Source organism: Dendropsophus ebraccatus, chromosome 9 (genome assembly GCF_027789765.1).
Source record: "Dendropsophus ebraccatus isolate aDenEbr1 chromosome 9, aDenEbr1.pat, whole genome shotgun sequence".
Lineage (NCBI taxonomy): Eukaryota > Metazoa > Chordata > Amphibia > Anura > Hylidae > Dendropsophus > Dendropsophus ebraccatus.
Genome location: NC_091462.1, coordinates 27282928 through 27305624, shown reverse-complemented (window position 1 = coordinate 27305624; position 22697 = coordinate 27282928). Strand labels below are relative to the sequence as shown.

The 22697-nt window shown below is 46.5% G+C and overlaps 2 protein-coding genes across 5 annotated transcripts in view; one reads left to right on the top strand and one right to left on the bottom strand.

The window, feature by feature from the left end:
* Window positions 1–3348, bottom strand: part of GCA (grancalcin) — a 24000-nt gene extending 20652 nt beyond the window's left edge. Inside the window, exon 1 of one of the 2 annotated variants that reach the window (XM_069982827.1) lies at window positions 3284–3348. In XM_069982827.1, the coding sequence (XP_069838928.1) occupies window positions 3284–3301 (18 nt within the window). In that variant the 5' untranslated portion in view covers window positions 3302–3348. Of the gene's footprint in view, window positions 1–2955; window positions 3201–3283 lie in introns of those variants that run through there. The other variant, XM_069982826.1, reaches the window with a different exon arrangement.
* Window positions 3349–22697, top strand: part of IFIH1 (interferon induced with helicase C domain 1) — a 52812-nt gene continuing 33463 nt past the window's right edge. The window contains exons 1-4 of one of the 3 annotated variants that reach the window (XM_069982823.1): window positions 3349–3423; window positions 13810–13944; window positions 18689–18838; window positions 19096–19254. In XM_069982823.1, the coding sequence (XP_069838924.1) occupies window positions 19249–19254 (6 nt within the window). In that variant the 5' untranslated portion in view covers window positions 3349–3423; window positions 13810–13944; window positions 18689–18838; window positions 19096–19248. Of the gene's footprint in view, window positions 3424–3488; window positions 3531–13809; window positions 13945–18688; window positions 18839–19095; window positions 19255–22697 lie in introns of those variants that run through there. The other 2 variants (XM_069982825.1, XM_069982824.1) reach the window with 2 other exon arrangements.

Sequence of the window (22697 nt, the reverse complement as noted above, 5' to 3'; positions counted from 1 at the left end):
AGCTCTACCCCGATCAGCCAGTCTGACTGTCGGGTCACCGCTGCAGTCACCGATTGGCTGAGTTGGCTGTCCATCAGCTAAGTCAGGCATTTAACACCCACCCACCCCAGGTTGTAACATCATAACTTAGGGGAAAACCCCTTCTAACGGGGGTCCTGGACCTTCTGACATGGCTATTCATGGGCAGGGGAGAATCAAGTAGTTGTTGCCAGACTTCTCCTTTAAGGGTAAATTCTTTGGGCGGATGGTGGGATCTGCCAGATAGATATGGAGTCTATGGCATGGGCGGAGAGTCAAGCGGGAGCGTGCCATGGTGAGCGGCGGAATGCGCGGGATATTCTCCGTGTGGATTCCGTAGTCTGAACGCACCCTTACAGATACATAAGCATCCTCGTAGACTGACATTGGTTTACTTGGTAATGGTGCAGCCCCTTGATCAGCACACCGCTTCTTACACAGGGAGATGTATGGCGGATGGACAATCATTTTCAAGCATGCCAGAACTGAGCGATCAGGCGATGAATGATCAATTGCTCATATATCAGCGGATCACTGGTCCTATTGCACGGGCCAACAACCACCCATATAACAGGGCACGAACACTGTTCCAGGAGCCCTGTAATGTGAAGCCTGGCCATGAAGCAAAGAGTCAATAATGGTATAAATATTTCCAATTGCAGTTGCTTTCATGCTTTATGTACACCTACATGCTGACTGTCTCCCCATAGGAATACTCTGTGGGTGGAGCTGCCCTTTGTTAGGGTGTAGGGTTACTGCTGAATCATTACAGACATGGAGCAGATTTTCCTAGAGCACTGGGTACATAGCGGGGTTGGGGGAAAAAAAACTGGGGCATTGTTCACATCCAGCACTAGTGATCAAACACGGGATAAACTGCATATATGCATTATGTTTAGGTGGCAGGTGTATATGAAACACCACAGAAACAATACAAAGCTTCTATATGGAGATAAGCACCAACCTACTATGTACTAGTCAGTGATTATTGACATCTATACAATCGATGGATCATACAGGCGGCTATTCACTTCACACAGGACATGCGCTGCCAGCAAACAATCCCAGGCACCAGCACATGGACAGTGTTTGGTTCCCTGGGTCTGGAGAAGTTGGATGACTCCCTAGGGAGTCCCGGGAAACAATGATAAAGCTTATGGTATTATCCAACTTCTGCAGCCGTAGGAAATCAAACGCTGAGCATCCGGGTTTGGAGAACATTGCCAAACCTGAACATTTTGACTGGTTCACTTAAAACTCGTCACCATTCGTGGAAGCTGAAGAGGAGAATGGAGGCGAGGACACTACCCCTCAGCAAGGATGTACCCTTCCAAATCCTTTTTTTCCCCGCTTAAGAGTCCCGGGTAAAGGACCTTGTTCATGAAACACGGAACCCACGTATAGGGAAGCCCTGTAGTCGAGTCTTTCCCCGCACTACATTATGTAGTATTACCATGCTGGGAGAGTGTTTGAATCTTCGCAGCTCTGTGATGACAGAACCGCGTGGCTGCTTCAGTACAGATAGATAATGCCGGGCGGGGAAAGACTCCAGTACAGGGCTTCCCCCCACATGGGAATAAGTCCTAAGCCTAAAATACTTGCTTAGGGTGCGTGCCCACTACGGAATACGCACGTAAAGGCCGCTGCGGATTCAGTCGCTGGCCCCTGCATCTCTGCCTGTGCCATAGACTCCATTCTAAGCACAGACGGATTCCGCCATCCGTCGAAAGAATTGACATGTCAATTCTTTCGGTGGGCGGCAGAATCCGCCTGGCCATAAAATGGTGGAGATGCGTGCTGCCGCGAGCAGGGGCCAGCGACGGAATCCGCAGCGGCCTTTACGTGCGTATTCCGTAGTGGGCACTCACCCTTAGAAAGAAGAAGAAAAAAAAAAAAGCGTAGTACACCATACAAAAGGTGTACATGGCAGTAGCTTCATAAAAGGAGAAGTACGGCGTCTTCTAAAAACCGACAGCCTGCAGGAGGGGGGGGGGGGGGGGGGGGGGGGGGGGGTAATTGTTACAAGTAGAAACTTACCTCTCCCTAAGCCCGCAATGAGCCGCTGCTGGACATCGCCCCCCCCCCCCTCCATTTGTGATGATGTCATGACTCGGGGGGGGGGGCAAGGCCCAAGGCTCAATGGGCTCTTGGGGAGAACCACCCTGCTCCAAACTAACCATGTTTCCGTTACTAAAGCTATGGCAACCTCGGACAATCACAGATCCATGGCGGCCGCCTATACCTCGCCCTCCCACAATAGAAGCAACGTGATCAGGTGACCTGTAGTAATCCCCTCACTTACATACTGTAGTCAGAAGCTGCTTAGGCAACATAGCCTTACAATCCCTTTAAGCTCTTCTTCCTAATGGTTGGAACGTGTAGGGGCAGCTCCCGACATTCCTCATCTACAGTATCCGCTCGGGAGGAAACTAGTACTAGTAGAATGGCGGGCGACGCTCCTGAAGTTGCAGAAAAGTTTGCTCCAAAGTTAAAAAAAAAGTTTTGAAGATATTATATACATATATACATCAATTCCTCTAAGTTTTGATACATTTACACCTCCCCTGTGCTAAGGGGGGGTCACTAAAGAGGTATGGGGGAACTATAGCTAATACTTAAAGGGCTATTCCAGCAGGTATTTATAATAAAGGGGTCTGGCTGCTAGTATATAAGACTAGAACTGTAGGGGGCGCTAGAGAGTAGTGGTATAGCATGCTGCAGACACCACCTTGGTGCTATAGACTTATATACTATTGACTAAATCTGATTTGGTTAAAAAACTACAACTCCCATCATGCCCCGACAGCCTTCGGCTGTCGGGGCATGATGGGAGTTGTAGTTTTTCAACAGTAATTAGAGCCACAGGTTGGGGGACCGAGCCGACTACAATGAGAAGCAGCTGAGCACGACGCACAATGCGCCCCCGCCCCCACTTACAGCTCCATATCCGGGATACGCCATGGTCAGGTCGCGGCTGTAGGAGAGGACTGTCCGCCGTCCGTTATTCACCGTGTAGCGCCGAGTCGCACTTACTACGTGTAATCTCCAATCTGGGAAGCGCAAGAATGTAAGGCAGCGAGCGTTCTGTCAAAGCTCGCCTCTGATTGGTCAACGTCCTCCCCTGGGTGTGGCCGCGCCGTCTCTGATTGGCTAACGTCCTTCCCTAAAGGCGTAGATAGACGTAGCTTTTTTTCCCCCCTTTCCCTAGTGTAAAGGCTCCACCCATCTCTTCGGTGACGTCATCGCCCACCGCTTTCTCTCTCACCCTGCCTGCTCTCAGCATCTTCTTTACCAGCGTAAACTGGTCCTTGCGGCCCTCTGCGCCGCTATTGGCTGGCGGGCGGTCACGTGACGCGTGTGACCCGCGAACTGGTCTCTGAAGTGCTCGTGTTTGTGACTGACGTGGTGCGCTGTTACTAGAGAGCGGGGCGGTGGCGGCCGTGAGGCGGGCCTATAGCCTCCAGCAGTCATGCTACATAGGAATGAATGTAGTGGGCGTCCTTCGTGTCACTGTGGGATTCATTCACATTAATTATCATTATATTATTATAAAAACAGCGCGACCCCTGTCCTCAGGTTGTGTCTGGTATCACAACTCGGCTCCATATACTTCAATGAAACAGCTGCAATACCACAGACAAACTGAGGACCGGAGTGGCGCTGTTTCCGGAAGAAAGCAGCTATGATTTTGTCGTTTTTCACTAGTTATCAGCTGCTGTATGTCCTACAGGAAGTGGGGTATTCTTTCCAGTCTGTAGAGCAGGAGAGGGTTTCTATGGTGATTTGCTACTGCTGCAGAGAGGACTGTGTCAGACTGTAAAGAATACACCACTTCCTGCAGGACATACAGCAGCTGATAAGTACTGGTGAAAGGACAACTCCAGTGTTTTGTTATATAAGTAATATAACTTTGTAATTTATGGTCTTAAGCCATTTGTCCCAGTCCTGGAAGTGAAAGAAAGCATAAATAGCTAATAACAGTCGTCCATGTCGTCTTCTAGCCGCCATCTTGTGTCGGTGTTGTTGGGGGGGGGGGGGCTGGTCTTCTTTCTCCTCGGCGTCTTCCATTAAAGTGAATGGGCGAGGAAAAGGCTTCTGATTGGCTGACCAAGCTGGAAGCCATGTGACGCTGCCTCCTATTCGCTTCACTGAATCATGGAAGTGAGGGAGATCCGATAATGCCAAAGTGAGCTGATGGGGCACAGCCGGCAGGAGATTCAAGCAGCGATCGTCACTGGAGTTGTCCTTTAAGCCTTGAGATTAATCTCGATTTTTTTTTTTTTGCCGAATATGATGGGTGTAATAGAGCAGTATAGACAGTAGTAGTATCAGGAGTGGGGGTAGTAGTAGCAATGACAGTGGGAGTAGTAGTATCAAGAGTGGGGGTAGTATGGGCAGTAGTAGTATCAGGAGTGGGGGTAGTATGGGCAGTAGTAGTATCAGGAGTGGGGGTAACATAGTAAATAAGGTTGAAAGAAGACAAGAGTCCATCAGGTTCAACCTAGGGAAATCCTACTGTGTTGATCCAGGGAAGGCAAAAACCCCCACGAGGCAGACGACAACCACCCCACCACAGGGAGAAAACTCCCCCCCGACTCCAATGGCAACCAGAACAATCCCCGGATCAACGTATCTCCGGAAATCTAATGCCCATAACTTGTAATATTATATTGTTCAAGAAAAGCATCCAGGCCTCCCTTGAACTTATTTAATGAATCGGCCATGACAACATCATGTGGCAGAGAGTTCCACAGTCTTACCGTTCGTACAGTAAAGAACCCGCGTCGATGCTGATGATAAAATCTTCTTTCCTCTAGACGAAGAGGATGCCCCCTTGTCATGGTTACAGACCTAGGAGAAAAAAGACCACTACAAAGATCTCTGTACTGTCCATTCATATATTTGTACATTGTGATCAGATCGCCCCTAAGACGTCTTTTTTCTAGCGTAAATAACCCCAAGCTTGATAACCTGTCCTGGTACTGTAACCCACCCATTCCCTTAATGACCTTTGTTGCCCTCCTCTGCACCCGCTCCAGTTCAGCTGTGTCCTTCTTATATACCGGTGCCCAAAACTGTACATAGTATTCCATATGTGGTCTGACCAGTGATTTATAAAGAGGCAAAACTATGTTCTCATCTTTAGCATCTATACCTCTTTTGATGCACCCCATTATTTTATTAGCCTTGGCAGCTGCTGCCTGACACTGATCACTAAAGTTGAGTTTACTGTCCACCAATACCCCCAGGTCCTTTTCGGAAGTAGTTTCACCCAGTGTTTTATTACTTAGCACATAACTGTACTTATTATTTCTATGGCCCAAATGCATAACCTTACATTTATCCACATTAAACTTCATTTGCCATTTCACTGCCCAAGCCTCTAGCTTCTCCAAATCCCTCTGTAATATGATATTATCCTCCTTTGTGCTGATTACTTTACCCAGTTTAGTATCATCTGCAAAAATGGAGATTCTGCTCTGTAGCCCCACAACAAGATCATTAATAAAAATATTAAAAAGAAGTGGACCCAACACTGACCCCTGTGGTACCCCACTAGTAACTAAAACCCAATCTGAATATGTTCCATCAATGACCACCCTCTGTTTTCTATCACACAACCAGTTACTTACCCATTTGCATACGTTTTCCCCGAGTCCCAGCATCCTCATTTTGTAGACCAACCTTTCATGCGGCACAGTATCAAATGTCTTTGAAAAGTCCAGATACACAACATCCACAGCCTCCCCCAGGTCCCGTCTATAACTTACCTCTTCATAGAAGCCGATCAGATTAGTCTGACAGGATCGATCCCTCATAAATCCATGCTGATGCTGCGTCACAAGATTGTTTTCATTAAGATACTCCAGTATAGCATCTCTTACAAACCCCTCAAATACTTTACCTACTATAGATGTTAGACTTACGGGCCTGTAGTTTCCAGGATCGCTCTTTGACCCCTTCTTGAATATTGGTACCACATTAGCTATGCGCCAGTCCTGTGGAACAATCCCTGTCGTTATAGAATCTTTAAATATTAGGAATAACGGTCTGTCCAACACAGTATTTAATTCTTGCAAAACTCTAGGATGGATACCTTCTGGGCCCGGTGACTTATGGATTTTAATGTTTTTAAGGCGTCTCCCCACTTCTTGTTGTGTCAGGCAGGTGAGATTTATGGGAGGATTTATATTATCCCTAGTCATGTCCTCTGTTATGGGATTCTCCTCTGTGAATACAGTAGAGAAGAATGTATTTAGTAGATTGGCCTTTTCCTCTTCCCCCTCCACCATTACACCCAGTTTATTTTTGAGGGGACCAACATTTTCAGTTTTAAGTCTTTTGTTGTTTATATAAGTGAAGAACATTTTGGGATTCGCTTTACTTTCTGTGGCTATCCTTTCTGTTGCTATTTTTGCTTCTTTTATTTGCTTTTTACACATTCTATTCTTCTGTCTATAGTTGCTCAATGCTTCCCCACTACCTTCTTGTTTTAGTAGTCTGAATGCTTGTTTCTTATCATTTATTGCACCCCTTACAGCTGTAGTTAACCACATTGGATTTCTCTTATTTCTACTACGTTTATTCCCATATGGTATGTGCCGTTCACACGATTTACCCAGGATGCTCTTAAATATGTCCCATTTCTCTTGTGTACTTTTATTTCTGAAGGCATTGTCCCAGTCTATGTTCACAAGGTCCTCTCTTAGTTTTTGGAAATTAGCCTTCCTGAAATTTAATGTTTTTGTAGCCCCTCTGCTAATTATTTTATTGAAGGATAATTGAAAACTTACTATATTATGGTCACTATTACCTAGGTGACCCCCCACCTCTATTTTTGATATTCTGTCTGGCCTATTGGTTAAGATCAGGTCCAGGAGTGCCCCCCCTCTTGTTGGTTCCTGTACCAGTTGGGAAAGGTAATTATCTTTTACTATTTCCAAAAACACGCTTCCCTTCCTGGAGCTGCAGGTTTCTGCTTTCCAGTTTATATTTGGGTAGTTAAAGTCCCCCATAATAATGACTTCCCCCTGCTTCGCTGCCGCATCTATTTGTCTTATAAGAAGGTTTTCTGACTCTTCCACTATACTTGGAGGTTTATAACTCACTCCTATAAGAATTTTATTATTCTTCGTCCCTCCTCTTATTTCTACCCAAAGAGATTCTACATTATCATCACTTATATCCTCCCGCAGAATGGGCTTAAGGCATGATTTAACACATAGACAGACCCCTCCCCCTTTATTATTTTTACGGTCATTTCTGAATAGACTATAACCCTGGATATTAACGGCCCAGTCATAGGTCTCGTCCAGCCATGTCTCGCTTATCCCCACTATATCATATTTCTCTTCAACCATTATGAGTTCTAATTCCTCAGCTTTATTAGTGAGGCTTCGAGCATTAGTATACATACATTTAATATGTTTGTCCATATTCCCTTTCCTCTTGTCACTAGTGATTGTTCTAACCCCTCCCGCCGCTCCACCCCCAGTTCCATAATCTAGGCCCAGCTCTCCATCTACTCTGTCTTCACTTACTATATTGTAGTTGCCCTCCCCCCTGGTCCCTAGTTTAAACACTCCTCCAACCTCTTAGCCATCTTCTCCCCCAGCACGGCTGCACCCTCCCCATTGAGATGCGGCCCGTCCCTACCGTAGAGCCTGTAACCGACCGAGAAGTCGGCCCAGTTCTCCATGAAGTAGTAGCGATGGCAGTGGGAGTAGTATGGGCAGTAGTAGTATCAGGAGTGGGGGTAGTAATGGGAGTAGTATGGGCAGTAGTAGTATCAGGAGTGGAGGTAGTAATGGGAGTAGTATGGGCAGTAGTAGTATCAGGAGTGGGGGTAGTAGTAACAAGGACAGTGGAAGTAGTATGGGCAGTAGTAGTATCAGCAGAGGGGCCACATGGCCACTTTTCCCCCCTCTCTTGTCTCCAGATTGGGTGGGGTTTCAAACTCAGTTCCATGGAAGTAAATGGAGCTTAATTGCAAACCGCACCTGAGTGGGGGAAAAGTGGCCATGTTTTTGTAGTGCTGGATAACCCCTTTAATCACTCTGGGCTGCTCATTGCCCGGCCGCTGTTCCCAGTGCTGCTGTAGTTGGCGCTGGCGGCCATCTCATGGGTGCGGGCAGGGGCGTAACTACCACTATAGCAGCCATAGCGGCTGCTATGGGGCCCGCCGCATCAGGGGGCCCCATGGCCTGCTCCTGCAATACACTGGGCCCCCTGAGCCGTCATCATTTGCAGCACCAGGTGGCCCTGCTGGTCTCCTGGGTTTTGCAAATGTCCCTTTAACTGCAAGCACTCCTGACCAGAGCTAGCAGTTATGTAGTTATGACTTCACTTGACCGTTTAGTGGTCAGTCGGGGGGGGGGGCAATCAAAAGTTTGCTATGGGGCCCAGCCATTTCTAGTTACGCCCCTGGGTGCGGGCCTCTCGTGGGTGGGTGGTTGGGGGTGAACAGCAATCGAGCTGGTGGGTGGGCAGGCGGAAGCGATCTCCTCATTGAGGGCGATTAGCGATCTCGATGGGGGCGGGTGGGCATCCCCGCAGGGGGCGCACTGACATGCTGGAGCAGCAGTTTGCCCAGAGCGCCACTGCTTCCCCTGCAGGTCAAAGCGGACTTTCAAAACCTAGGCAAATTAATCAAATTAATTAAATTAATTGCCCAGCCCTAAATGAAACTAACAAATCACAGGCAGGGGGGTGTGGGAACATAATAAATAAAGTATACTTACCAGTCCCTGAAGCCAAAGCCAGGGACTATAAATAGAGAACAGGTCATAAAGGAAAGACTGAGATTTCTACTCTTTTCAAATCCATCCCTGGCTTTGTTTTCACCAGTTGCAACCAATAATCTGTACGTGTGAAAAATAGTCAGTGTAGCCGCTTATGCTACGTTTACACGGAACGATAATTCGCCCGATCGTACGATTAACGATGTCGAAGTAACAATGTGTTTTTCATAACAATCAGCGTTTAGACGGTACGATAAATCGTACGGAAAATTCGTTTTGCGATCACTTAACCTCTTAAGGACATAGGACGTACCGGTACGTCCTATGTCCTCACTTGCACTTCAAAGCGGGGCCGCCGATCCCGGGTGCCGCGAGTAGCCCGGGACCGCTGCTATTAGCGGGCACGGTCTGATCGCCGTGCCCGCTAATTAGCTAATCGGAGGCAGCTGTCAAAGTTGACAGCTGCCTCCGATTACCGGAGGCAACGTTTCCCTGGTGTCTAGTGGGGGAGATCGCTCCTCCGGGACCTTGTCCCGGAGGAGCGATCTCCGTTACTGATGCCGGCCGGGGACGCGTCCAAGATGGCGCCGTCCTCGGCTCGGCACTCGTTCGTTTTCGGCTGCAGCAGCCGAAAGCAAACGAGTGCCGATCTCATGGATCTCTGCAGCATATCTATGCTGCAGAGATCTCAATGAGAGATCACAGTGTATATACTAGAAGTCCCCCAGGGGGGCTTCTAGTATATGTGTAAAAAAAAAAAAAAAGTGTTGTTTATAGTAAAAATCCCCCTCCCCTAATAAAAGTCTGAATCACCCCCCTTTTCCCAGGTTTTAAATAAAAGTAAACAAATAAATAAATAAATAAACATGTTTGGTATCGCCGCGTGCGTAATCGCCCGAACTATTAATTAATCACATTCCTGATCTCGTACGGTAAACGGCGTCAGCGCAAAAAAATCCCAAAGTGAAAAATTGCGCATTTTTGGTCGCATCAAATCCAGAAAAAATGTAATAAAAAGCGATCAAAAAGACGTATATGGGCAATCAAGGTACCGATAGAAAGATCAAATCATGGCGCAAAAAATGACACCTCGCACAGCCCCATAGACCAAAGGATAAAAGCGCTATAAGCCTGGGAATGGAGCGATTTTAAGGAACGTATATTGGTTAACAACGGTTTGAATTTTTTACAGGCCATCAGATACAATATAAGTTATACATGTTATATATCGTTTTAATCGTAACGACTTGAGGAACATGCATAACAAGTCAGTTTTACCCCAGGGTGAATGGCGTAAAAACACATTTCCCCCAAATAAAAGAAATGCGTTTTTTTTTTTCAATTTCACCACACTTCGAATTTTTTTCTGGTTTCACAGTGTACTTTATGCAAAAATTCAGCCTGTAATTGCAAAGTACAATTAGTGACGCAAAAAATAAGGGGTCATGTGGGTTTCTAGGTGGAAAAATGCAAGTGCTATGACCTTTTAAACACAAGGAGGAAAAACCGAAAACGTAAAAACGAAAATGGGCCATGTCCTTAACCCCTAGACGACCCTGGACGTAGGGTTACGTCATGGAAGTCTGTCCCCAGACGACCCATGACGTAACCTTACGTCACGGGTGTTATTCCCGCTATGAAGCGCGCTCCGGAGCGGAGCGCGCTTCATAGGAGGTGGGGGCCGGCTGCAGTGAGCAGCCGGGACCTCACCGGCAATGACACGCTGCAGCGATCGCGCTGCCGCGTGTCATTAACCCCCTTAAACGCCGCGATCACGGCGCGACCGCGGCGTTTAAGTGTAAGTGACAGGGGGAGTCCCCTGTCACTTACCGATCGGGACCCCCGCAGTGTGACTGCGGGGGTCCCGATCGGTATAACGGACTGCTGGAGGTCTCTTACCTGTCTCCATGCGGTCCGATCGGCGCTCTGCTACTCTAAGCCTGCACAGGCAGGCTCAATGAGCAGAGCGCCGATAACACTGATCAATGCTGTGCCTATGGCATAGCATTCATCAGTGTAAAATCAAACTAATCTATGTACAAGTCCCCCAAAGGGACTTCAAATGTGTAAAAAAAAAAAAGTTAAAAACACTAATACACTACCCCAAAACCCCTCCCCCAATAAAAGTTGAAATCACCCCCCTTTCCCATTATATAAATAAAACATATAAAAATAAATAAATAGATAAACATATAATATACCGTAGCGTGCGTAATTGTCCGATCTATTAAAATATAACAAGTGTCATTGTGACCGGTAAACGGCGTACACGAAAAGAGGGGAAAAAGTGCGCAGATTACCGATTTTATGTTACATTATATATATAAAAAAATTAATAAAAAGTGATCAAAACGTCCGATCTTCACAAATATGGTATTAATAAAAACTAGAGATCATGGCGGAAAAAATGACACCCCATACAGCCCCGTAGGTGAAAAAATAAAACCGTTATAAGCGTCACAATAGGCCCATTTTATTTATAATTAATTGCCAAAAAAAAGGATTTCATTTAAAAAAAATATATAACATTAGAGAATCTGTGTAAACCTGCATATGGTTGTGTTCGGACTGACCTATAGAATAATAGTGTCATGTCGCTGTTACCATATAGTGCATAACGTAGACACAGGAACCCCCCAAACGTTACCATATTGCATTCTTTTTTGCGATTTCATCAATTTATATCTTCATAAATAATATATTTGGAATTCCATCATACATGTTATGGTAAAATGAATGACGCCATTACAAAGTACAACTATTCCTGTAACAAATAAGCCCTTACATGGCCTGTAGATAAAAAACTGAGAGTGCTAGAGCTCTTAGGAGGGGAGGAGGGAAAAACGGAAACACTAAGATCAAAATTTGCGCGGTCCACTGGGTCATTTTGGGCCTGGTCCTCAAAGGGTTAAAGGGTTAAAGTGTCACTGTCGTGAAATTTTTTTTTGCAGAAATCAATAGTCCAGGCGATTTTAAGAAACTTTGTAATTGGGTTTATTATCCGAAAAATGCATTTTTATCATGAAAAAGCAGTTTGAAGCTCTCCCCCCTGTCTTCATTGTTCTCCTATGGAGAGAGCTAAAGAAAAGACCAAAACAGGACAACAAAGAGTTAATCTACAAATCCCTCACCCGTTATCTCTTCTGACCATCACCAGTGACCTCCCTGAGCTCGGATTACAGCTGTCACCCAGCTCCGTGCCTGTAATCCTCTGTTATCTGCTTTCTGCTGCCGGCTAACTCCCTCCTTCCTCCTCCCCCCTCCCCTCTCCCTAGAGCAGACAGGGTACGTCTCCTGCAACAAGTCACAATTTTCAGATTTTTCAGAGTGGATGAAAAAGAGGAAGGAGGAGGGGGGGACCTGGGAAAAGGCTTTTTACATGCAGATAATGGCAGATTTGGCTAATAAACCCAATTACAAAGTTTCTTAAAATCGCCTGGACTATTGATTTCTGCAAAAAAAAAAAAAATACGACAGTGACTCTTTAAGCCCATCTCACACATAGGGTAAATCGGTGAAAGACTGTTTGCACGGAACGATCTGCAAATTTTTTGCGAACAATCAACGACGATTTGAGAACTTGTTGAAAGATCAAAATGAACGATTTATCGCTCGTTGCTTGATCGTTCGCAGTGTTTACACAGACGATTATCGTTCGAATTCAATCGTTATTGTTCAAATTCACACAATAATCGTTCCGTGTACACATAAGCCTGCATAACCCTGATGTCACATATCAGCAGCTCAGCAGCAGATTCCCGCTGGCGGATCCAGCGGGAGTAACGCCTGGAAAACTGGGATACAGCCTATGGCTATGGCTGTATCCCGGTTTTCCAGGCGGTCCTCCCGCTGGATCCGCCCGCTCCACGGAGCAGGCAGACAGCAGGAATAATTACCGGTTCGGACCATGCCTAGCGGCAATATATTTAAATGGCCTCATGAACTATACAGTGATGGTTATACCCTCCTAAGGCCTATAGACCCCTATCTACAAGATGACATACGGTTGGGCATGGAAGCAGATTGTCACACCAGTAGAGGCCAGTGCAGCCACAACAAAGACTGCGAAGGCAGCAAAAATCATTCAAATCAAATGGTATCAGAAAGTTATATAGATTTGTAATTTACTTCTATTAAGAAATCTCCCCATACTTATTAGCTGCTGTATGTACTGCAGGAGATGTTTTATTTTCAGTCTGACACATCGCTCTCTGCTGATATGTCTGGCCAAGACAGGAACTGTCCAGAGCAGGAGAGGTTTTCTATGGTGAATCACAGAAAACCGAGACAGAGTTCCTGAGATGTCAGCAGAGAGCAGTGTGTCAGACTGAAAATAAAACAACATTTCCTGCATGACATACAGCAGCTGATAAGTATGGGAAGACTTGAGATTTTTTAATAGAAGTAAATTAAAAATCTATATAACTTTCTGATATCAGTTGATCTGAAACAAAAATATTTTTGCTGGACAACCCCTTTAAATTAGAGGAAGTGTACGCACTTGCACCCTATGGGCTAGAACAGGAACTGAAGCCGCAGGAAAAGGATCTGCCAATACCAAACTCATAAATGTGCAAGTAAACTATCTAACTACATAAAAAGACCTCGGCAGAGATCAGACAGTGATGAGTGCTGGGGTAGACTGTGCTGGCAGCAGTAGCGGATTATAATAGGTCCGTTTCGGGTGGTAGCCTGGGGCCCTGAGCTCCTGGGGGGCCCATGGCCACCCAAACAGACTTATACTTTCAGGGGTGTATTGTCTCCTGGCTATAGTTCTGCCATGATTTGCAAAAATCGCTGCTTTTTTACCTTGATTTTGCACAAATCGGGGCATCTTGACATTATCTATCCTGTACTATGAACACCACACTAGTGCTGCCAGTGCTACAGTGGGGTGGGGGCCCAGGCTTAGTGAACAGCCCGGGGCCTATGGTAAACTTAATCCGCCCCTGGCTGGCAGGTTCCAACCACTGGCATTACAGGTGTGAAGAAATTTCAAAATGCGTTACTGTCAGTGCCCTAGGGACACATGTTTTGTTTTTATTAATAGGCTCCATAAAATGAATTAATTTTAACAAGATTTTTGTCATTTACGAGTATTGGATATTGTTCTATATGTTAAAGTGTAAGAAGAACCCTACAGCTGTAGAACCACCATGGACATAGAAGGAATCTAGTCTCTCAGGTACTTAGTTGTTGTTGTTTTTTTATTAGTTATCCTGTCTTTGTATATATAAATCATGACCTTTGAAATTTGGTTTAGCTACGTATTACATGTTATTCATATTTTCCGATCATCACAATAGTAAAATGCTCTGCCTATCCCTACATAGATCAACTATGAGTCACACAGTAAATCCTCACTGTTTCTGTGTAGCTTTAGAGTTTCCTCATGCTTCCACATTCACCATTATACTATCAAGACTTTGCCGTCAGACTGGTTCATCCACTTGTTACTCTATGCATGTGCCTGACCCATGAGAAAAGAAACCCGAAAAAGAGAACTACAAACATGACTTGTTGGCAGATCTATTAGTCTGATAGAGAAGTTGATGACGATTCTAAAACTGTGCTTTATTCCTGCCAAAGTTGTTAACGGTTTAAACAATGGGGAACACTAAGAATATCCTGCAGTGGATCGGAAATTTGGTAATAAATTTGGCAGGAATTAAGGTATGTAAGCATAGATTATGTCAAATTCTGTACCAGATACATAGCACAAATGGTCTTTTTCTCGATTAAAGGAGAAGTCCAGCGAAAAATTTTATTAAAGTATTGTATTGCCCCCCAAAAGTTATACAAATCCCCAATATTCACTTATTAAATGCTTATAAAGTGCTTTTTTTCCCTGCACTTACTACTGCATCAAGGCTTCACTTCCTGGATAACATGGTGATGTCACTTCCTGGATAACATGGTGATGTCACAACCCGACTCCCAGAGCGGTGCGGGCTGTGGCTGCTGGAGAGGATGATGGCAGGGGGATGCTCAGTGTCCCTCCAGTGCCCTGTGTCCCTCTGCCATCATCCTCTCCAGCAGCCACAGCCCGCACAGCTCTGGGAGTCGGGTCGTGACATCACCATGTTATCCAGGAAGTGACATCACCATGTTATCCAGGAAGTGACATCACCATGTTATCCAGGAAGAAAAAGTCTAAGCAGCACCAGTAAGGCAATATATGAGATTAGAGTGCTTGTCTTACCGGACCGAACCTAGGTCCGTGTAAGGGGATCCAAAAAAATGTAGAGGAGACAGCACATCCAAAAGTAATCTTTACTTTAATCACACCAGTGCAATGTTTCGGCTGGTATCACTGCTTGAGAAAGGCTGGTTGTACAGCCGAAACGTTGCACTGGTGTGATTAAAGTGAACATTACTTTTGGATGTGCTGTCTCCTCTACATTTTTTTGGATACATGTTATCCAGGAAGTGACATCACCATGTTATCCAGGAAGTGACATCACCATGTTTATCCAGGAAATGAAGCCTTGATGCAGTAGTAACTGCAGGAAAAACTTTATAAGCATTTCCCGTAATAAGTGTATATTGGGGATTTGTATAACTTTTGGAGGACAATACAATACTTTAATAAAAATGTTTGCTGGACTTCTCCTTTAACAAGATCAATGTGGTTGCAATGGGCGATATATTGGACACCCTCCCTTACAGATGCGCCCTCTTTCCTTAGCAGCATGCCCCACACAGGATGGCATTATTAATCCCCATTTCTGTTCTTCCCAGTAGCACATCTGATAGTCAAGACAGCCAGACAACACTGAATCACTGTGACGTCTGGCGAGTCCTTATGGACGTACTAAAGTAAAGTATAGAGAACACTTGACTGGCACACCAAATTACTCAGTAAGGCTATGTGCACACTTAGTATGAGACCGGCCGTTCTGTGATCCGGTCGGGTCACGGAACGGCCGGTCTCAGAAAAGATGATCTTTAGCGCCACAGAGTTCTGATGCAGCCACATCCGTGTGCGCCCGCATCAGAACTGCACGCTCCATAGTGTGCACTGACAGGATTTTCTGGCATGTCAGTTTTCTACAGCACTGCTAGGGATCCCGGACAGAGTGTATACCACGTGTATACACTCCGGCCAGGATTCCCTCGGCCTGCAGCACAACATAAGTTCCATACCAATCATGATTAGTACAGAACTTACGCTGTGAGAACATGGCCTAAATCTTTATTGGTAATCACATAACTCATAATAACAAACAGTATCAAAAATGCCTATAGGTATGTATATTCTTTTTTGATACTGCTTGTTATTATGCGTAAAGATTTTCTGAGTACTTTGGTGTGCCAGTCAAGTGTTCTATATACTTTGCTTTATCATTGGCATTAGAGATGAGTGAACTGGGTTCGGGTTCGAGTCGATCCGAACCCGAACGTTCGGTATTTGATTAGCTGGGGCTGCAGAACTTGGATAAAGCTCTAAGGTTGTCTGGAAAACATGGATACAGCCAATGACTATATCCATGATTTTCACATAGCCTTAGGGCTTTATCCAACTTCAGCAGCCACCGCTGATTAAATGCTCGAGGTTCGCTCATCTCTAATTGGCATTTGTTCCTTTCTCTGTATAGAGACTGAGCAACCAGTGAGGTTTTTTTTAAAGTTTTTTTTTGCTTCAGATTGTTGGGCTGTGCATTCTTTTTTCTTCTTTAGGGTATATTCACACGGGCGGGCTCGCAGCGAGATTCTCGCTGCGAGCCCGGCAGGTCCTGTCAGTTCCCATAAACTACATACTTGCTGCGGTCTAAACGACCGCAGCGAGTATGTAATTATACCGCGCTTAACCCCTTCTACTCCCGCCGGCTCCCCCGCTGTAAGCAGCATACATTACCTGTCCTTGCTGCACGGGTCCGGCGTCCTGCTCTCCCGCCCGGCCAATCAGTGGCTGCGGCTGGGCAACACACTAATTGGCCGGACGGGAGAGCAGGACGCCGGACCCGTGCAGCAAGGACAGGTAATGTATGCTTACAGCCGGCGGGAGTAGAAGGGGTTAAGCGCGGTAGAATTACATACTCGCTGCGGTCGTTTAGACCGCAGCAAGTATGTAGTTTATGGGAACTGACAGGACCTGCCGGGCTCGCAGCGAGAATCTCGCTGCGAGCCCGCCCGTGTGAATATACCCTTAGGCCTTCTGTTCCTGATTTTGTTTCTGGTCTTCTGGTCTTGTTACACACTCCATGTCTGGCCATGTTCTTGCTCCCTTGTAGCTGCTGCATTCAACTACAAGTTGGAGATTATTCTGAGGACTATGGGGGAGATTTATCAAAGGGTGTAAAATTTAGACTGGTGCAAACTGCCCACAGCAACCAATCACAGCTCAGCTTCCAGCTCTGGTGAAAGGAAAGAGGAGCTGTGATTGGTTGCTGTGGTCAGTTTGCACCAGTCTAAATTTTACACCCTTTGATTTCCCCCTAGGCTATGTTCACACTACGTAAGTCTCCGGACGTAGCGCGTTCCGTGAATAAGCGGCTGGAGACTTACGTAGTTTGCGTACAATGGAAAGTATACGATGTACTGCGGCACAGTTCACACTACGTAAGAACTTACGCGAGGATCGTACGCGCCGCCGTAAAAAATGAACCAGACCATTGTTTGAGGACGAAAATGCCGTAACTTATGCCCGTAGTGTAACATGCAGTCCCGTACATAGTGGTGATTTCTTCATTTTTAAAGCTTTTTGTGCCGATCCAAAAGGTTCTGTGGGGTGTCCGGGGCTAGGCGAAGATTTCCAAGTAAAAGACCGCTGTCAGATCGCTACGTAGGGTGCTCGGAAAGCGTAAGTAGACTGCGGGCGTAAGTTCACGCTCCGTACGTAGCCGGCCTCAAGTAGCGTAAATAACCGGTCGTAGTTTAACGCGTATATGTCCGGCCTCGAAAATATGCGGCCGGACATATACGCAGTGTGAACATAGCCTATGACTACAAAGTGCTCCCCACATTGGTGAAAACCAAAGGATACATTTGAGTCCTCACCCAGTCCAATGGTGCGTTTACACAGAGAGATTTATTCTGACAGATTTTTGAAGCCAAAGCCAGTTTATAGTCTGTTTATAGTCTGTTCCTGGCTTTAGTTTAAAAAATCTGTCAAATAAATCTCTCTGTGTAAACACGCAATAAAGGCCCTATTACAAGTGATTATCGTCTTGTGTAATAGAAGACAATGATCAGTAATATGCACGATGCCGGCTGATCGCTGTCTTTCAACATGTTAAAAAATCAAAGATCACAATAGCTGGAGATGCCGCCGTTGCCCCGCGCAATAGGAGCAGCGGCAGCAGACTGCTGCTATCTTCTACGGGCTGCCCAGACAATCTAGCAATAACCTGGGCAGCCCCCCCGTAGCTCCCCGCGCCCCCCCCCCCCCCCCGCTCTTACCCACTTGCTGCCGGCGTGTGACAGGTCGGCGCTTGCTTGCTCCCTTGAATTGCCCCGTATAATAGGGTCTTAAGTATGTCAGTTCTAAACTAGTTGTAGCCTCAGGCACACACTTTTTGTCTAGCATTTTTCAGGCCAAAAAAAAATCTGAAAAAATGCCAATGCAGCACATGACTTTTTTTTTTTTTTTTTTCATTTTTACCTTTACCTTTTCTTTAATTTTTCATTTTTTATGTGCGAATGATCTCTTTTGTTTGTTAGGCATTTTTGTGTGCTGAACTTTTTTCCTCTACCATCAGATGGAAAAAAAAAACGCCGTACGCACAACAATGACATTTTTAAAACAACCAGAACAATCCCATTGAAGTCTATGGGAGAATAAATACAACAGTTTTCCAAAAAAACGCCACACCCTCAGAATTCTGGCTTTTTTCTTGCCATTTTTCCAAGATTTAAAGACAGTGTGAAGCCGGCTTTGTTTGGCTACAGCCATCAAAATAATGTTCATTTAATTTATTTCTGAACAGGAAATAGGATACAAGCAGCAGAAACTGGGAATAGCGAGGACACCAGTGGATCCTTTGTGAGCGAGTGGTGCAGCAAGGAGCGGGCAGGACGGTGTCCAGTGGTAGCCTTTTGGTGCTACCCATTGGCATTACGACCCCAAAATAATACAGGTAAGAAGTATTCTGCTGCTTCATGCTCAGGTATAGTCAGTTATAGTTATTGTTTGCTTGTTTCTGAAGGTTACCTGAGTGGTATTCTGACAGCTGGAGGTGATGACTTTTGGCAGTGATATGGTGGCCATCAAGTGAGATAACCTCGTTTAGGCCTTTTTCTGTGGTCTAAATAATAGCTCAAACCTTTTGCAATTACTTTCTATAATTACTGATAAACCTGCCTCTATGTCACCTGCTGATATTTTCCCTCACAGCCCATGGGAAGAGCAGTACCATGGTTCTCTAGAGGTTTCTTCCACTGAAGATTTTTCTCTCCTGAGTATTGGGGATGTGACTCTTCATGAGTCAAGTGCACATCAGTATCATCAGGGACACATTTAAGACTATATGTCTCCTCCACACCTGGAATGAAGGTAATAAAGAGGCCAGTTTGCATAAAGTCTCTGTGTATCTGAGCCTATTTATGGATATTCACAGTACACAATAGAGCAAAGGTTATCAAAGTAAACACAATAGGGGAGATTTATCAAACATGGTGTAAAGTGAAACTGGCTCAGTTGCCCCTAGCAACCAATCAGATTCCACCCTTCATTTTCCAAAGAGTCTGTGAGGAATGAAAGGTGGAATCTGATTGGTTGCTAGGGGCAACTGAGCCAGTTTCACTTTACACTATGTAAAGAGCACAGCTTCACAGTGAGCACTGTTATCTATGCATGAATATAGAAATATGATAATGAATTGGCTTAGCAACTACTGTATTATTGTAAGACTGCCTTAGTATCATAGTTTATAAGGTTGAAAGAAGACAAGAGTCCATCAGGTTCAACCTAAAGGTTCAGCCTTCTATATAAGAGCCTGACAAAAATCAGCTTTTCTACAGTGTGTCCTCATTATTACTCACTGTTTCCCCATAGCTGGAACTAAACAACAATGGGACAAGTTGCCTTTTATATCTCCCCCCCCCCCCCTTTTAATAATATACATTTAATGCGTCACTAAATCTTTTAGCATGTCACATGGACACGTTACAGGTTTTTATTAGTCATAATCCCAGTGCTAACGCCTTCACCTATCTCTAGGTCAGGGGCGTAGCTAAAGGCTGATGGGCCCTGGTGCAAAATTTTAGCTTGGGGCCCCCCATCTCACCCGATCAGGCAAAGTCATATCTAACATTACATCCAATTACTCTAATGTGCCACCATGTTCTAATGCCCTGTCACTGCCTCCACCTCATGTACTGCACTACTGCCCCCTATCATTAATGGACTGTACTGTGTCATTGTCTAATCATTGTATTCCAATCTTTGACTCTCCAGCTGAAAAACTACAACTCTCATCATGAACTGCCAGTTGGATATGATGGGGGTTGTAGTGCTGCAACCTGAAGAGCCAAATGCTGCAAAACTCCCATAATAAACTATCAGCAGGGCACGATGAAGTTTGAACTTTTGCAACCTGGAGAAGTCACCTGATATCACCTGCAGTCCTATGTAACACCACAGATAACACAGTAATATCTGAGTACAGATAATGTAGTAGTCACCTGCAGTCCTATGTAACACCACAGATAACAGTGATATCTCTGAGTACAAATAATGCAGTAGATGTCACCTGCAGTCCTATGTAACACCACAGATAACACAGTGATATCTCTGAGTACAGATAATGTAGATGTCACCTGCAGTCCTATGTAACACCACAGATAACACAGTGATATCTCTGAGTACAGATAATGCAGTAGATGTCACCTGCAGTCCTATGTAACACCACAGATAACACAGTGATATCTCTGAGTACAGATAATGTAGTAGTCACCTGCAGTCCTATGTAACGCCACAGACAACACAGTGATATCTCTGAGTACAGATAATGTAGTAGTCACCTGCAGTCCTATGTAACGCCACAGACAACACAGTGATATCCCTCTGAGTACAGATAATGTAGTAGTCACCTGCAGTCCTATGTAACAGAACAGATAACACAGTGATATCTCTGGGTACAGATAATGTAGTAGTCACCTGCAGTCCTATGTAACATAACAGATAACACAGTGATATCTCTGAGTACAGATAATGTAGATATAGACCCCCTGTGTAGCCCCCCCCATAGTATAGACCCCCTGTGTAGCCCCCCCCCCACAGTATAGACCCCCTGTGTAGATCCCCCACAGTACAGACCCCCTGTGTAACCCTCTCATAGTATAGACCCCCTGTGTAGCCCCCCTCCCATAGTATAGACCCCCTGTGTAGCCCCCCCACAGTATAGACCCCCTGTGTAGATCCCCCACAGTATAGACCCCCTGTGTAGCCCCCTCCCATAGTATAGACCCCTTGTGCAGCCCCCCCAGTATAGACCCCTTGTGCAGCCCCCCCAGTATAGACCCCTTGTGCAGCCCCCCCAGTATAGACCCCTTGTGCAGCTCCCCCAAATATAGACCCCTTGTGCAGCCCCCCCAGTATAGACCCCTTGTGCAGCCCCCCCCAGTATAGACCCCTTGTGCAGCCCCCCCAGTATAGACCCCTTGTGCAGCCCCCCCAGTATAGACCCCTTGTGCAGCCCCCCCCAGTATAGACCCCTTGTGCAGCCCCCCCAGTATAGACCCCCTGTGCAGCCCCCCCCAGTATAGACCCCTTGTGCAGCCCCCCCCCCAGTATAGACCCCTTGTGCAGCCCCCCCAGGATAGACCCCTTGTGCAGCCCCCCACCCAGTATAGACCCCTTGTGCAGCCCCCCACCCAGTATAGACCCCTTGTGCAGCCCCCCCCCAGGATAGACCCCTTGTGCAGCCCCCCCAGGATAGACCCCTTGTGCAGCCCCCCCCCGGATAGACCCCTTGTGCAGCCCCCCCCCTGATAGACCCCTTGTGCAGCCCCCCCAGGATAGACCCCTTGTGCAGCCCCCCACCCAGTATAGACCCCTTGTGCAGCTCCCCCCCCCCCAGGATAGACCCCTTGTGCAGCCCTCCACCCAGTATAGACCTTTTGTGCAGCCCCCCCCCTCCCAGTATAGACCTTGTGCAGCCCCCCCCCAGTATAGACCCTTGTGCAGCCCCCCCCAGTATAGACCCCTTGTGCAGCCCCCCCCAGTATAGACCCCTTGTGCAGCCCCCCCCCCCAGTATAGACCCCTTGTGCAGCCCCCCCCAGTATAGACCCCTTGTGCAGCCCCCCCCAGTATAGACCCCTTGTGCAGCCCCCCCCCCCAGGATAGACCCCCTTGTGCAGCCCCCCACATCGCAACATTTATGTAAACAATGAAGAAAAAAAAAAAAAACTAAATAAACTCACCTCACCTGGATCCTTGATCTCCCTCAGGCCTGGCAGCTTCTCTTCAGTTCAGTGAGCTTCCGGGATGCCGGCCCTGGCCGGAAGCTCACTGATGCAGGACCGCGGCGCCCGGATTTCTCCTCTCTACTGCACGGCGGCTGACATGTGACGTAATGACGTCACATGTCAGCTGCCAAGGAGGAGAAGTCCCGGCGCCGCGGTCCTGCATCAGTGAGCTTCCGGCCAGGGCCGGCATCCCGGAAGCTCACTGAACTGAAAGAGGTCCGGCGCGGCTATTTAACTGCACGGGGGGCGGGGGGCATATACCCTGCTGCGGCCCCCCCGGATTGGGGGAGCACAGGAGGAAGTGGCAAGGGGGGCCGTGCGGGCCCCCCTAGCGTAGGGGCCCGGTCGCCATGGCGACCCCTGCGACCCCTATAGCTACGCCACTGCTCTAGGTGTAGTTGGAAGAAGCTGGCACCTGTGTGCATTTACATGTTCCCTACAGTAGGCGATAGTATTGAGTTTAATGAGAGCTAAAGAAATCTGAATGCTGTGAGCTCCCTCTAGTGGTGCCTTGAGGTAGTCACTA